The sequence below is a fragment of the Dendrobates tinctorius genome, unplaced genomic scaffold (genome assembly GCF_039654945.1).
Source record: "Dendrobates tinctorius isolate UK_male_01 unplaced genomic scaffold, ASM3965494v1 ptg000344l, whole genome shotgun sequence".
In the NCBI taxonomy this organism is placed as follows: domain Eukaryota; kingdom Metazoa; phylum Chordata; class Amphibia; order Anura; family Dendrobatidae; genus Dendrobates; species Dendrobates tinctorius.
Genome location: NW_027362010.1, coordinates 723,954 through 740,966, shown reverse-complemented (window position 1 = coordinate 740,966; position 17,013 = coordinate 723,954). Strand labels below are relative to the sequence as shown.

At 49.6% G+C, this 17,013-nt stretch overlaps 1 protein-coding gene across 6 annotated transcripts in view; it reads left to right on the top strand.

The window, feature by feature from the left end:
• ABCC9 (ATP binding cassette subfamily C member 9) overlaps nucleotides 1-17,013 on the top strand; it is a 180,949-nt gene that overhangs the window by 26,371 nt on the left and 137,565 nt on the right. For all 6 annotated transcript variants that reach the window (XM_073562293.1, XM_073562295.1, XM_073562292.1 and 3 more), the window contains 4 exons: nucleotides 8,046-8,187; nucleotides 14,684-14,805; nucleotides 15,803-15,969; nucleotides 16,234-16,476. In XM_073562293.1, the coding sequence (XP_073418394.1) occupies nucleotides 8,046-8,187; nucleotides 14,684-14,805; nucleotides 15,803-15,969; nucleotides 16,234-16,476 (674 nt within the window). The remainder of the gene's footprint in view (nucleotides 1-8,045; nucleotides 8,188-14,683; nucleotides 14,806-15,802; nucleotides 15,970-16,233; nucleotides 16,477-17,013) is intronic.

The window sequence follows — 17,013 nt, the reverse complement described above, 5'->3', positions numbered from 1 at the left end:
GTGAAGGGTGCCTTCTCCAAACTGCCATTTTTAGATCTCTCCACAGGTGTTCTATGGGATTCAGGTCTGGACTCATTGCTGGCCACCTTAGAAGTCTCCAGTGCTTTCTCTCAAACCATTTTCTAGTGCTTTTTGAAGTGTGTTTTGGGTCATTGTCCTGCTGGAAGACCCATGACCTCTGAGGGAGACCCAGCTTTCTCACACTGGGCCCTACATTATGCTGCAAAATTTGTTGGTAGTCTTCAGACTTCATAATGCCATGCACACGGTCAAGCAGTCCAGTGCCAGAGGCAGCAAAGCAACCCCAAAACATCAGGGAACCTCCGCCATGTTTGACTGTAGGGACCGTGTTCTTTTCTTTGAATGCCTCTTTTTTCTCCTGTAAACTCTATGTTGATGCCTTTGCCCAAAAAGCTCTACTTTTGTCTCATCTGACCAGAGAACATTCTTCCAAAACGTTTTATGCTTTTTCAGGTAAGTTTTGGCAAACTCCAGCCTGGCTTTTTTATGTCTCGGGGTAAGAAGTGGGGTCTTCCTGGGTCTCCTACCATACAGTCCCTTTTCATTCAGACGCCGACGGATAGTACGGGTTGACACTGTTGTACCCTCGGACTGCAGGGCAGCTTGAACTTGTTTGGATGTTAGTCGAGGTTCTTTATCCAACATCCGCACAATCTTGCGTTGAAATGTCAATTTTTCTTTTCCGTCCACATCTAGGGAGGTTAGCCACAGTGCCATGGGCTTTACACTTCTTGATGACACTGCGCACGGTAGACACAGGAACATTCAGGTCTTTGGAGATGGACTTGTAGCCTTGAGATTGCTCATGCTTCCTCACAATTTGGTTTCTCAAGTCCTCAGACAGTTCTTTGGTCTTCTTTCTTTTCTCCATGCTCAATGTGGTACACACAAGGACACAGGACAGAGGTTGGGTCAACTTTAATCCATGTCACCTGGCTGCAAGTGTGATTTAGTTATTGCCAACACCTGTTAGGTGCCACAGGTAAGTTACAGGTGCTGTTAATTACACAAATTAGAGAAGCATCACAGGATTTTTCCAACAGTGCCAATACTTTTGTCCACCCTCTTTTTTATGTTTGGTGTGGAATTATATCCAATTTGGCTTTAGGACAATTCTTTTTGTGTTTTTTCATTTAAGACAAATTAAATGAAGATGATAATAACAAAGAATTTGTGTTTGCAATCATTTTCAGGAAGAAACTGAGTATTATCTGACAGAATTGCAGGGGTGTCAATACTTTTGGCCACAACTGTATGGGCTGCTGCTAATTATGGGGGCGCATACATATCTATGGGCTGCTGCTGATTATGGGGGTGCATACATATCTATGGGATGCTGCTGATTATGGGGGTGCATACATATCTATGGGCTGCTGCTAATTATGGGGGCGCATACATATCTATGGGCAGCTGCTGATTATGGGGGTGCATACATGTCTATGGGATGCTGCTGATTATGGGGGTGCATACATGTCTATGGGCTGCTGCTGATTATGGGGGTGCATACATATCTATGGGATGCTGCTGATTATGGGGGTGCATACATATCTATGGGATGCTGCTGATTATGGGGGTGCATACATATCTATGGGCTGCTGCTAATTATGGGGGCGCATACATATCTATGGGCAGCTGCTGATTATGGGGGTGCATACATGTCTATGGGATGCTGCTGATTATGGGGGTGCATACATGTCTATGGGCTGCTGCTGATTATGGGGGTGCATACATATCTATGGGATGCTGCTGATTATGGGGGTGCATACATATCTATGGGATGCTGCTGATTATGGGGGTGCATACATATCTATGGGCTGCTGCTGATTATGGGGGTGCATACATATCTATGGGATGCTGCTGATTATGGGGGTGCATACATATCTATGGGATGCTGCTGATTATGGGGGTGCATACATATCTATGGGATGCTGCTGATTATGGGGGTGCATACATATCTATGGGCTGCTGCTGATTATGGGGGTGCATACATATCTATGGGCTGCTGCTGATTATGGGGGTGCATACATATCTATGGGCTGCTGCTAATTATGGGGGTGCATACATATCTATGGGATGCTGCTGATTATGGGGGTGCATACATGTCTATGGGATGCTGCTGATTATGGGGGTGCATACATGTCTATGGGCTGCTGCTGATTATGGGGGTGCATACATATATATGGGATGCTGCTGATTATGGGGGTGCATACATATCTATGGGATGCTGCTGATTATGGGGGTGCATACATATCTATGGGCTGCTGCTGATTATGGGGGTGCATACATATCTATGGGATGCTGCTGATTATGGGGGTGCATACATATCTATGGGCTGCTGCTGATTATGGGGGTGCATACATATCTATGGGCTGCTGCTGATTATGGGGGTGCATTCATATCTATGGGCTGCTGCTGATTATGGGGGTGCATACATGTCTATGGGATGCTGCTGATTATGGGGGTGCATACATGTCTATGGGCTGCTGCTGATTATGGGGGTGCATACATATCTATGGGCTGCTGCTGATTATGGGGGTGCATACATGTCTATGGGATGCTGCTGATTATGGGGGTGCATACATGTCTATGGGCTGCTGCTGATTATGGGGGTGCATACATATCTATGGGATGCTGCTGATTATGGGGGTGCATACATATCTATGGGCTGCTGCTGATTATGGGGGTGCATACATATCTATGGGATGCTGCTGATTATGGGGGCGCATACATATCTATGGGTTGCTGCTGATTATGGGGGTGCATACATATCTATGGGCTGCTGCTGATTATGGGGGTGCATTCATATCTATGGGCTGCTGCTGATTATGGGGGTGCATACATGTCTATGGGCTGCTGCTGATTATGGGGGTGCATACATGTCTATTGGCTGCTGCTGATTATGGGGGTGCATACATATCTATGGGCAGCTGCTGATTATGGGGGTGCATACATATCTATGGGCAGCTGCTGATTATGGGGGTGCATTCATATCTATGGGCTGCTGCTGATTATGGGGGTGCATACATGTCTATTGGCTGCTGCTGATTATGGGGGCGCATACATATCTATGGGATGCTGCTGATTATGGGGGTGCATACATATCTATGGGCTGCTGCTGATTATGGGGGCGCATACATATCTATGGGATGCTGCTGATTATGGGGGCGCATACATATCTATGGGTTGCTGCTGATTATGGGGGTGCATTCATATCTATGGGCTGCTGCTGATTATGGGGGTGCATACATGTCTATGGGCTGCTGCTGATTATGGGGGTGCATACATATCTATGGGCAGCTGCTGATTATGGGTGTGCATACATGTCTATGGGCTGCTGCTGATTATGGGGGCGCATACATATCTATGGGATGCTGCTGATTATGGGGGTGCATACATATCTATGGGCTGCTGCTGATTATGGGGGTGCATTCATATCTATGGGCTGCTGCTGATTATGGGGGTGCATACATGTCTATGGGCTGCTGCTGATTATGGGGGTGCATACATATCTATGGGCAGCTGCTGATTATGGGGGTGCATACATGTCTATTGGCTGCTGCTGATTATGGGGGCGCATACATATCTATGGGATGCTGCTGATTATGGGGGTGCATACATATCTATGGGCTGCTGCTGATTATGGGGGCGCATACATATCTATGGGATGCTGCTGATTATGGGGGCGCATACATATCTATGGGCTGCTGCTGATTATGGGGGTGCATTCATATCTATGGGCTGCTGCTGATTATGGGGGTGCATACATGTCTATGGGCTGCTGCTGATTATGGGGGTGCATACATATCTATGGGCAGCTGCTGATTATGGGTGTGCATACATGTCTATGGGCTGCTGCTGATTATGGGGGTGCATACATGTCTATGGGCTGCTGCTGATAATGGGGGTGCATTCATATCTATGGGCTGCTGCTGATTATGGGTGTGCATACATATCTATGGGCTGCTGCTGATTATGGGGGTGCATACATATCTATGGGCTGCTGCTGATTATGGGGGTGCATACATATCTATGGGCTGCTGCTGATAATGGGGGTGCATACATATCTATGGGCTGCTGCTGATTATGGGGGTGCATACATATCTATGGGATGCTGCTGATTATGGGGGCGCATACATATCTATGGGCAGCTGCTGATTATGGGGGTGCATACATATCTATGGGATGCTGCTGATTATGGGGGCGCATACATATCTATGGGCTGCTGCTGATTATGGGGGTGCATACATATTCATGGGCTGCTGCTGATTATGGGGGTGCATACATGTCTATGGGCTGCTGCTGATTATGGGGGTGCATACATATCTATGGGCTGCTGCTGATAATGGGGGTGCATTCATATCTATGGGCTGCTGCTGATTATGGGGGTGCATACATATTCATGGGCTGCTGCTGATTATGGGGGTGCATACATGTCTATGGGCTGCTGCTGATTATGGGGGTGCATACATATCTATGGGCTGCTGCTGATAATGGGGGTGCATTCATATCTATGGGCTGCTGCTGATTATGGGTGTGCATACATGTCTATGGGCTGCTGCTGATTATGGGGGTGCATACATATCTATGGGCTGCTGCTGATTATGGGGGTGCATACATATCTATGGGCTGCTGGTTATGGGGGCGCATACATATCTATGGGCAGCTGCTGATTATGGGGGTGCATACATATCTATGGGCTGCTGCTGATTATGGGGGTGCATACATATCTATGGGCTGCTGGTTATGGGGGCGCATACATATCTATGGGCTGCTGCTGATTATGGGGGTGCATACATATCTATGGGCTGCTGGTTATGGGGGCGCATACATGTCTATGGGCTGCTGCTGATTATGGGGGCGCATACATATCTATGGGCTGCTGCTGATTATGGGGGTGCATACATATCTATGGGCTGCTGCTGATTATGGGGGTGCATACATATCTATGGGATGCTGCTGATTATGGGGGTGCATACATATCTATGGGCTGCTGCTGATTATGGAGGTGCATACATATCTATGGGCTGCTGCTGATTATGGGGGTGCATACATGTCTATGGGCTGCTGCTGATTAATGGGGGTGCATACATATTCATGGGCTGCTGCTGATTATGGGGGTGCATACATATCTATGGGCTGCTGCTGATTATGGGGGTGCATTCATATCTATGGGCTGCTGCTGATTATGGGGGTGCATACATATCTATGGGCTGCTGCTGATTATGGGGGTGCATACATATCTATGGGCTGCTGCTGCTGATTATGGGGGTGCATACATATCTATGGGCAGCTGCTGATTATGGGGTGCATACATATCTATAGGCTGCTGCTGATTATGGGGGTGCATACATATCTATGGGCTGCTGCTGCTGATTATGGGGGTGCATACATGTCTATGGGCTGCTGGTTGTGGGGGCGCATACATATCTATGGGCAGCTGCTGATTATGGGGGTGCATACATGTCTATGGGCTGCTGGTTGTGGGGGCGCATACATATCTATGGGCAGCTGCTGATTATGGGGGTGCATACATGTCTATGGGCAGCTGCTGATTATGGGGGCGCATACATATCTATGGGCTGCTGCTGCTGATTATGGGGGTGCATACATGTCTATGGGATGCTGCTGATTATGGGGGCGCATACATATCTATGGGCAGCTGCTGATTATGGGGGTGCATACATATCTATGGGCTGCTGCTGCTGATTATGGGGGTGCATACATATCTATGGGCTGCTGCTGATTATGGGGGTGCATACATATTCATGGGCTGCTGCTGATTTTGGGGGTGCATACATATCTTTTGGCTGCTGATGATTTTGGGGGTACCTACCTGTCTATTGGCTGGTCCTAATTATGGGGATGCATATATATGGGTTGCTGCTGATTTTGTGGGTGCATACATACATGTATTAGGGCTGCTCCTGATCATGAGGGCCAGTCATATATTTGGCTCCTGACTATAGGGGTGCATACACACTGTCATGGCTGAAGGTGTTGACATCCTTGAAATTGTTCCAGAAAGTGAAGCATTTCCCCCAGAACATTATCGCAATTCCCCACATTTTGTTACACTTCAGGTTTGTATTTATTGGAGCTACACGAAAAACAGAGAAAGAAAAAAAGGCAAACTGGACATAAATTCACACAAATCTCCAAAAATGGTCCGGACACAATTGTTGGCACCTTTCAAAAATTGTGGGTAAACATCTTTGTTTCCAGCATGTGATGCTCGTTCACACTCACCTGTGGCAAGTAACAGGTGTCAGCAATATGAATGTTAGAAAAAACTTTTTGACAGTGAGGGTGATCAATGAGTGGAACAGGCTGCCACGAGAAGTGGTGAGTTCTCCTTCAATGGAAGTCTTCAAACAGAGGCTGGACAGATATCTGTCTGGGATGATTTAGCGAATCCTGCTTTGAGCATGGGGTTGGACCAGATGGCCCAGGAGGTCCCTTCCAACTCTATGATTTCTATGAAAAAGGGTAGAAATTGACTCAATCTTTGTGTTGTGTGTCTGTGTGTGCCACACTAAGCCTGGTGAACAGAAAGAGGAGAACCGAACTGTCTGAGGACGAGAGAACCAACACTGTTGACCAATATCAACAATCTCAAGGTTACAAGTCCATCTCCAGAGATCTTGATGTTCCTTTCTCCTTGTTGCAAAGCATAATCAAGAAGTTTACAGCGTATGGCACTATAGCTAATCTCCCTGGATTTGGACGAGAGATAATTAATGAAAAGTTGCAACGCGGGATAGTCCGATGGTGGATAAGCCCCAATCAATGTCCAAAGAGATCCAAGCTATCCCGCAGGCTCAGGATGCATCAGTGTCAGCGTGAACTATCCGTCCACATGTAAATATAATGAAACACTATGGCAGGAGACCAAGGAGGACCTCACTACTGACACAGAGACATAAAGCTAGACTGCAACGTGCCAGAATGTAGGTGAGTAACCAAAATCTTTCTGAGACAGTGTCTTGTGGACAGATGAGACCAAGATAGAGCTTTTTAGTAAAGCACATCATTCTATTGTTTACCAAAAACAAAATGAGACCTACAAAGAAAATAATACAGCACCTACAGTCAGATATGGTGGAGGCTCACAGACAAGAACGCAGTACCTACAGTCAGATATGGTGGAGACTCATATGTTTTGTGGTTGTTTCACTGCCACTGGCACTTGGTGCCCTAACTGTGTGCAAGGTATCATTGATCTGAACATTACCACAGGATTGTGGGTGGCAATGTAGTGCCCAGTGTCAGAAAGTTGGGTGTGCGTTCTAGGTCATGGGTCTTCCAGCAGGAAAATGATCCCAATCATACGTCTAGAAGCCCCCAGAAATGGATGGAACCAAAGTGCTGGGGAGTTTTGAAGTAGCAGCAATGAGTCTGGATCTAAATCCTATTAATCCCCTGTGGAGAGATCTTACCTATCTCGTCTTCTCCTGACAGTGATTGTAAGAAGAGTCCAAGATCCCGGCAGAGAGGAGGGAGAAGCTTGTGGATGGTTGTAGGAAGCCACTGATTGCAGCTATTTATCCCAAAGGGCGTGACCAAATATTAAGGAGGACGCCAACAATTGTGTCCGGACCATTTTGGGGGTTTTGTATGAAATTATGTCCAATTTGCTTTTTTCTCTGTTTTTTTTGTGTTGTTCCAAAAAACACAAAGGAAATAAACCTGAGAATAAGAAACGCTGGGGATGTAATAATGTCCTGGGGAAAATACTTCATTTTCTGGAACAATTTCAGGGGTGCCAACACTTTTGGCCAAGACTGTACACGTGGACAACTTTGGGAAATAGTGGAGGAGCTGACACTAATGACTCCCTGATTATCGCTGACCTGGTGGAATCATTTGGGGGTAACCCCCACACTCAGGATCAGAGACGATGCTCTGCACATATGTAATGACCCAGATGCTGCAGAACCTCGTGCAGCCCCGGGTGTAGACTCATCATGGGACCCGCATGCATTTGTCGCATCTATGACATTGTGATTTTTCTGGATTATTTGCAGGATGGGGGAGTCAGAGCTCCAAGGTCCAGATCCACCACAACACCTGGCTGCACTTCCCGGGCCACAACCTGCGATGGATCCTGACGTTCGTGCTGCTGTTTGTCCATGTCTGCGAGATCGCGGAGGGTATCGTGTCCGACGCGTGAGTGCAATCACACGTGACCTCTGCCAGAGCATTGCTCCAGTCACCTCCAGAGCTGCAGCTAAACTGATGTCATCTCATCATCACACACATACAAAAACCTGTAAACACTTGTAGCGAATTATCAACTCAACAACTGCAAATATTTTATCAAATCAAACATTTTATTAACTACAGAATGTAATAGTGATAATAAAATCAGAAAGGGAAAATGCTCCTCTAAAGGAAAAGTGACACAATGTGGGGATAGAAAGTGGTCGGTCCACATCCCGCAGGGAACAGTGAGTGTCCCCGAAATCACCACGTGTGCAATAGTAACAATGTAACGACTTGTTCACATTGGGTCCACACTGCTGGGGAAACATCCCGAAATGTCCGTCTGTGCGCGAGACATCGGCGCAGGGAGGACATGGGAGCGCGGGGAGGACATGGGAGCGTGAGGCTGAGGAGGACATGGAGCGCGGGGAGGACATGGGAGCGTGGGGAGGACAATGGAGCGTGAGGCTGAGGAGGACATAGAGCGCAGGGAGGACAGTGGAGCGTGGGGAGGACAATGGAGCGTGAGGCTGAGGAGGACATGGAGCGCAGGGAGGACAGTGGAGCGTGGGGAGGACAATGGAGCGTGAGGCTGAGGAGGACATAGAGCGCAGGGAGGACAGTGGAGCGTGGGGAGGACAATGGAGCGTGAGGCTGAGGAGGACATGGAGCGCAGGGAGGACAGTGGAGCGTGGGGAGGACAATGGAGCGTGAGGCTGGGGAGGACAATGGAGCGTGAGGCTGAGGAGGACATGGAGCGCGGGGAGGACATGGAGCGTAGGGAGGACAGTGGAGCGCAGGGAGGACATGGAGCGTAGGGAGGACAGTGGAGCGCAGGGAGGACAGTGGAGCGTGGGGAGGACAGTGGAGCGCGGGGAGGACAGTGGAGCGTGGGGAGGACAGTGGAGCGTGGGGAGGACAGTGGAGCGCGGGGAGGACAGTGGAGCGTGGGGAGGACAGTGGAGCGTGGGGAGGACAGTGGAGCGCGGGGAGGACAGTGGAGCACGGGGAGGACAGTGGAGCGCGGGGAGGACAGTGGAGCGTGGGGAGGACAATGGAGCGTGAGGCTGAGGAGGACATGGAGCATGGGGAGGACAGTGGAGGGCGGGGAGGACAGTGGAGCGTGGGGAGGACAGTGGAGCGTGGGGAGGACAGTGGAGCGTGGGGAGGACAGTGGAGCATGGGGAGGACATGGAGCGCGGGGAGGACAGTGGAGCACGGGGAGGACAGTGGAGCGCGGGGAGGACAGTGGAGCGTGGGGAGGACAATGGAGCGTGAGGCTGAGGAGGACATGGAGCATGGGGAGGACAGTGGAGCGCGGGGAGGACAGTGGAGCACGGGGAGGACAGTGGAGCGCGGGGAGGACAGTGGAGCGCGGGGAGGACAGTGGAGCGCGGGGAGGACAGTGGAGCGCGGGGAGGACAGTGGAGCGCGGGGAGGACAGTGGAGCGCGGGGAGGACAGTGGAGCGCGGGGAGGACAGTGGAGCGCGGGGAGGACAATGGAGCGTGAGGCTGAGGAGGACAGTGGAGCGCGGGGAGGACAGTGGAGCGCGGGGAGGACAGTGGAGCGCGGGGAGGACATGGGAGCTGTGCCGTCCTCTATGGAGCAGGTCATAGACAATTAAAACCAAAGGAAGGAATCGGATACAAAAGATCCAGGATAAAGGCAAGAAGTAAAAAGGAGGACGGGGGATATAAAGTGATAAATGTGAAGTGGAGGGTAAGAATAGAGAAAAAAGTATCGGTGGCAGCGGTATAAAGATGAAAAGTAGTAACTCCTAATGATAATCAGTGTGAGAAGCATTGTTACATCAGGAGAGAAAAGAATGAAAAACAAAGAGCGAGGACAGAGAAGGCCAGAAATTAGAAAGGTCTGAGAAAAGGAAAATTACCATAAAATGTGGAAAACTAGAATACAAATATGTATGAAATATAGTGTAAACTACTGCACATACAGTGCCTTGTGAAAGTATTCAGCCCCCTGGAACTGTTCAACCTTTTCCCACATATCATGCTTCAAACATAAAGATACCAAATGTAAATTTTTGGTGAAGAATCAGCAACAAGTGGGACACAATTGTGAAGTTGAATGAAATTTATTGGTTATTTTAAATTTTTGTGGAAATTAAAAAACTGAAAAGTGGGGCGTGCAATATTATTCAGCCCCTTTACTTTCTTTTTTGAATCAGATCTTTTTTATTAAACATTCAGGAATCAATACAGAAAGAATATGACATCTTATATAGCTAGTAAAAACTACATTGAGAGCAGATATTATTTAAAGGGTAAAACTCTTCCTGTGTAAGAATAAATAAAAAGAAGAAATCTCAAAACACAGATATTTGCATAAAATTGAGCCTATAAACAACATGGCTCCACAAATAAACAAAAATCAAAATTATACATCAGTGCCTCATTTCAGCGGGAAAACCATCCCCGCCAGCCGCGCCACTCCGCATCATATTTCGCCCCCCCCCGCATATCAGGTCCAATCCACCCCAGCCCCCTCCCACCGCGCCACTCAAAATCTACTTCGCCACAAAGGGCACTAGACTTTATTTTCACCCCCCAAGCATCCCCTCATCGCAAGCACAACAGCAACTGGTCCAACATCGCATCCCGTACCAGTGCGCCCGAGGGGAGACCCGGTGACTCCATCCATGGCTGCCAAATTTTGTAAAACTTTCTTAATGCATTTCTTTTTAAATAAGCCCCCCTTTCCAATCTGATGACATTATTTAGTTTATTTTTAAGCTCTGACAATGTTGGTGGCATAGGATCCAACCAATGATATGCAAGTATCTTTCTTGCCTGATACAGGGTGCGTGCTATTCCCAGGGCCACTGCAGAGTCCGGGTCAACCCCCTCCTCCCACAAATTCAACAAACATAGACGAGGTGACGGTCGTATTGTGATGTGGTATACCTGGGCTATGAGTCCCAGGGTCTGCCTCCAGAAATCCCCAATGTGCCTGCACTCCCACATAACATGCATCAAGTGGGCATCATCCTGCCCACACCTAACACATTGTGAATTGGGCCTAAGTCCCATTTTAAATAATAAGCTGGGTGTTTTATATACCCTGTGAATGAGATATATTTGCGAAAGCCGCTGGCACTCAGAAACCGCCATTTTAGGGACCTGTTCTAGAATATCGGACCACTGGTCCTCCGTCAGGGGGCCAACGTCCCGTTCCCACTTATTCTTAGCAGCAGTCAGTGGATATGTCTCCAGATGGGCAGGCAATAATCTTTTATATAATTCAGAGATAAGTCCCCTAGAAGACTCAGATGTAAGCAGCATATGTAGTGTTTGATTATGTGTCACTATCACCGGATTTGTCCTTCTCTGTTTTTCCAATGCATGTCTCAGCTGTAAGTACTGATAAAAGAAGACGTGCGGGAGGTGAAATTCTGTTCTCAATTGTTCAAAACTCTTAAGAGTATTATTTTGCAAAATTTGTGACACCAGATAAATCCCTTTATCTTCCCATCTTCCGAACCCCACCAGCTTTTTGATCTCTTGCAAATCCGGATTTCGCCACAATGGCCACAATTCCGTAGGCCCATTTATCTTCAAAAGAGACTTACCCCTATCCCACACCCTGAAAATCATAGCCAACGTGGGGTATCGTGCCCCATTTATCTGCCGTCGTCCCACCTCCAACCGGCACCCTGGATATTTCCATACCGATCCTTCCCTCACAATATCACCACCATTGTCACACGCCCCGTCTCTACCCCAACCCTTAAGATGTTGCATCTGGGAGGCCATAAAGTATATGAATGGGTTTGGCACCGCCAATCCTCCCTCCTCCTTCCCTCGCTGCAGTATCTCCAAGCGAATCCTAGCCTGTTTTTTCTTCCAAATTAATTCCCGGAATAATGTATTTATTTTTGCAAAAAAGTCCCTACAGATCCACACCGGAGAATTATGTATCAAATATAATAATTGTGGCATCATTACCATTTTGATTAAGTTAGATCTACCAATATTCGACAACGGCAGGCGACACCAAGTATGTACTTTTGCTCTAAATCGCTGCAACAGGGGCTCCAGATTCAGAGCCCGAAAATCCTTCGGGGCAGGACTAACAATTATACCCAGATACTTAAACCTCCGAACTACAGGGACCGGTATCTGCAAATCTGAGAAATCCGCCGGGAGAGGGTCTATCGGCATTAAAGCTGATTTGGACCAATTAATCCGAAGACCAGACCTCAGCCCAAATTCTCGAATGACCTCCATTGCCGGCAAAATCGAGGAATGTACCTTATCTAAATATAGAAGTAAATCATCCGCGTACAATGATATCCTCAACTCCACAGTTCCACATCTGAATCCCATTATTTCTCTGGACTTCCGAATTGCAACTGCCAATGGCTCCACCGCAGTAGCAAATAGCAAGGGCGAGAGCGGGCACCCCTGTCTAGTACCTCGGCCCCTTTACTTTCAGTGCAGCAAACTCACTCCAGAAGTTCATTGTGGATCTCTGAATGATCCAATGTTGTCCTAAATGACTAATGATGATAAATATAATCCACCTGTGTGTAATCAAGTCTCCGTATAAATGCACCTGCTCTGTGATAGTCTCAGGGTTCTGTGTGAAGCACCGAGAGCATCATGAAGACCAAGGAACACAACAGGCAGGTCCGTGATACTGTTGTGGAGAAGTTTAAAGCCGGATTTGGATACAAAATGATTTCCAAAACTTTAAACATCCCAAGGAGCACTGTGCAAGCGATCATATTGAAATGGAAGGAGTATCATACCACTGCAAATCTACCAAGACCCGGCCGTCCCTCTAAACTTTCATCTCACACAAGGAGAAGACTGATCAGAGATGCAGCCAAGAGGCCCATGATCACTCTGGATGAACTGCAGAGATCTACAGCTGAGGTGGGACAGGCTGTCCATAGGACAACAATCAGTCATACACTGCACAAATCTGGCCTTTATGGAAGAGTGGCTAGAAGAAAGCCATTTCTCAAAGATATCCATAAAAAGTGTTGTTTAACGTTTGCAACAAGCCACCTGGGAGACACCAAACATGTGGAAGAAGGTGCTCTGGTCAGATGAATCCAAAATCAAACTTTTTGTCAACAATGCCAAACGATATGTTTGGTGTAAAGGCAACACAGCTCATCACCCTGAACACACCATCCCCACTGTCAAACATGGTGGTGGCAGCATCATGGTTTGGGCCTGCTTTTCTTCAGCAGGGCTACAGGGAAGATGGTTAAAATTGATGGGACGATGGATGGAGCCAAATACAGGACCGTTCTTGAAGCAAAGCTGTTGGAGTCTGTAAAAGACCTGAGACTGGGACGGAGATTTGTCTTCCAACAAGACAACAATCCCAAACATGAAGCAAAACCTACAATGGAATGGTTCACAAATAAACGTATCCCGGTGTTAGAATGGCCAAGTCACAGTCCAGACCTGAATCCAACCGAGACTCTGTGGAAAGAGCTGAAAACTGCTGTTCACAAACGACCTCCATCCAACCTCACTGAGCGCGAGCTGTTTGTCAAGGAAGAATGGGTGAGAATTTCAGTCTCTCGATATACAAAACTGATAGAGACAAACCCCAAGAGACTGCAGCTGTAATCGCAGCAAAAGGTGGCGCAACAAAGTATTAAGTTACAGGGGCTGAATAATATTGCACGCCCCACTTCTCAGTTTTTGAATTTCCACAAAAATTTAAAATAACCAATAAATTTTGTTCAACTTCACAATTGTGTCCCACTTGTTGGTTCTTCACCAAAAATTTACATTTAGTATCTTTATGTTTGAAGCATGATATGTGGGAAAAGGTTGAAAAGTTCCAGGGGGCTGAATACTTTCACAAGGCACTGTATGTAATAAGGACATGTCTTATGGCACACCCTAGTCACCTCCAGAGCTGCAGTCATTATTCTGCTGTTACATCATGTCGTATCCTCCAGGCACCTCCAGAGCTGCACTCACTATTCTGCTGTTACATCATGTCCTCCAGAACTACTGGAACTATTCTGTTACATCATGTCTTATCGGTGAAGCAGAAGTCCAGCGAGGGTGATAGCCATAAAAAATAACTTTTATTCCATTTTCATTAAAAGCACATAAGTCCTGAATCCATCTTTATATCCAGAGACACAAAAACGGGTGATTCCTACCAGTGACAGTCACAGGCTTACAGTGCATTCACAATCAGACGCGTTTCAGCGGTTGTGCCGCCTCAATCATTGTGATAAGCATAAAGTGGCAGGGGGCTGCTATAAAGGACGAGGCCCATCAGGTTGCACCCTCTGGTCCTGCAGACACCTTCATAGTACCTGCAGCACTGCACGATCCGCGCGGTGCGGCTGGAGAGGAGCTGGGCCGATCTGTGGTGCTTCTTTTTTTACCATGTTTAATTCTCCAGTCACCTCCAGAGCTGCAGTCACTGTTCTGCTGTGTCCCCTCTGTGTTGTGCAGGCAGATGATGTCGCGGCACCTGCACCTCTTCATGCCGGCCATTGTGGGCTTCATTGCAGCAACGACGTCAATTATTTATTATCACAACATCGAGACCTCAAATTTCCCCAAACTGTTATTAGGTGAGAAATACAATGAGGTGGTGAGGAGAGGGCGGGGCAGTGAGTGGAGAGGGCGGGGCATGAAAGGAGAGGGCGGGGCTGTGTGGTGACAGGGCAGGGCTGTGTGGTGACAGGGCGGGGCGGTGTGGTGACAGGGCGGGGCGGTGTGGTGACAGGACGGGGCGGTGTGAGGACATGAAAGTAGTGTGAGGGGAGGGCGGGGCGGAGTGATGACAGGGCGTGGCAGTCTGTGGAGAGGGAGGGATGTGTGACAAGACAGCGGTATGAGGAAAGGGCCGGGGAGGTGTGAGGAGATGGAAAAACTGTGAGGAGAGGGTGGGTGGTGTGATGAGAAAGCTGGTGGTGTGGGGAAGAGGATGGGATGGTGTGAGGAGAACGCAGTGCAGAGGGGCGTGGGGAGAGGGCAGCGCAGAGGGGCGTGGGGAGAGGGCAGCGCAGAGGGGCGTGGGGAGAGGGCAGCGCAGAGGGGCGTGGGGAGAGGGCAGCGCAGAGGGGCGTGGGGAGAGGGCAGCGCAGAGGGGCGTGGGGAGAGGGCAGCGCAGAGGGGCGTGGGGAGAGGGCAGCGCAGAGGGGCGTGGGGAGAGGGCAGCGCAGAGGGGCGTGGGGAGAGGGCAGCGCAGAGGGGCGTGGGGAGAGGGCAGCGCAGAGGGGCGTGGGGAGAGGGCAGCGCAGAGGGGCGTGGGGAGAGGGCAGCGCAGAGGGGCGTGGGGAGAGGGCAGCGCAGAGGGGCGTGGGGAGAGGGCAGCGCAGAGGGGCGTGGGGAGAGGGCAGCGCAGAGGAGCGTGGGGAGAGGGCAGCGCAGAGCGGCGTGGGGAGAGGGCAGCGCAGAGCAGGGAGATGTGGAGCAGTGTACGTTTGTGTTGCTTGCTCGGCTGCGGCAGGTTCCTGAGGGCTGGAGATCTTCCAGTGTTCTGGGGTCTCCGGTTGCCCCCTGTAGTGCTCAGACCCCTTGATCTTTTTATGGGTGGTCAAGCAGCTGTCTCTTGTGTCCCTGCAGCGCTCTTCCTGTACTGGGTCCTGGCATTCATCTCTAAGACTATCAAGCTGGTGAAGTATTTTGAGAACGAGATCGGGGTCCACCAGCTGCGCTTCTGCATCACGGGGGTCATGGTGGTCCTGTACGGCCTCCTCATGATGGTGGAGATCAACGTCATCCGGGTGCGGGTACGTCTCCACTGCCCCTGCTCTGCCGTGCCATTCCTACCCCCTGCTCTGCCGTGCCATTCCTGCCCCCTGCTCTGGCGCGCCATTCCTTCCCCCTGCTCTGCCGCGCCATTCCTGCCCCCCTGCTCTGGCGCGCCATTCCCGCCCATGCTCTGCCGCGCCATTCCTGCTCTGCCGCGCCATTCCTGCTCTGCCGCGCCATTCCCGCCCATGCTCTGCTGCACTCAGCCGCTTCCCTCTTGTTTCTCCACCATTTTCTTCCAGAAATATGTGTTCTTCATGAGCCCCCAGAAGGTGAAGCCCCCCGAGGACCTGCAGGACCTGGGCGTGCGATTCCTGCAGCCGTTTGTCAACTTACTGTCCAAGGCGACGTACTGGTGGATGAACCCACTGATTATCACTGCACACCGGCGGCCCATCGACCTGAAGACCATCGGAAAGCTGCCAATCGCCATGAGGGCCCTCACCAACTACGTCAGCCTGAAGGACGCCTACGAGGAGCAGAAGGTGAGGCCGCGCAGGGGAGGAGCATAAGGCGCAGCCTGCAGAGCAGCGCTCCCCACGACAGCCTCCCCGAGGGAGGAGGAGATGCTGCACAGGACTGCACGTGTCTGCAGCACGGTGAGATCTCCGCTTGCTGTCAGTGACGCTGAGGAGCTGCCCACAGTCTACTGACTGAGACTTGTTAGTTGTGTCCGGTGTGTACTGCCCGCACTGACTCACTGTAACAGACCCACAGCTGTGTGAGCAGGGTGTGATAGTGAATGTCGCACTCTGACTGCAGGCAGAGGGATTGTACGCAGTACATCATGGTGGAGCGGCGCATCCCGCTTAGGGCGACACTTCTCATCCACCGCCCTCCTATAAATGTGACCCCGGGACGGAGATTCCTGCCTGGTGTGGCGGGGGTTAATCTCGGTATCACCGCGCTGGGATACTTGGCACTCGCTGCATTTTTCCATCTTGAGGTGCGACGCTGCTCTGAGTCGCCGTTTACACAAGTGTCTGGACTTCAGCCAATCAGATGGGGCGCAGTCTGCAGCT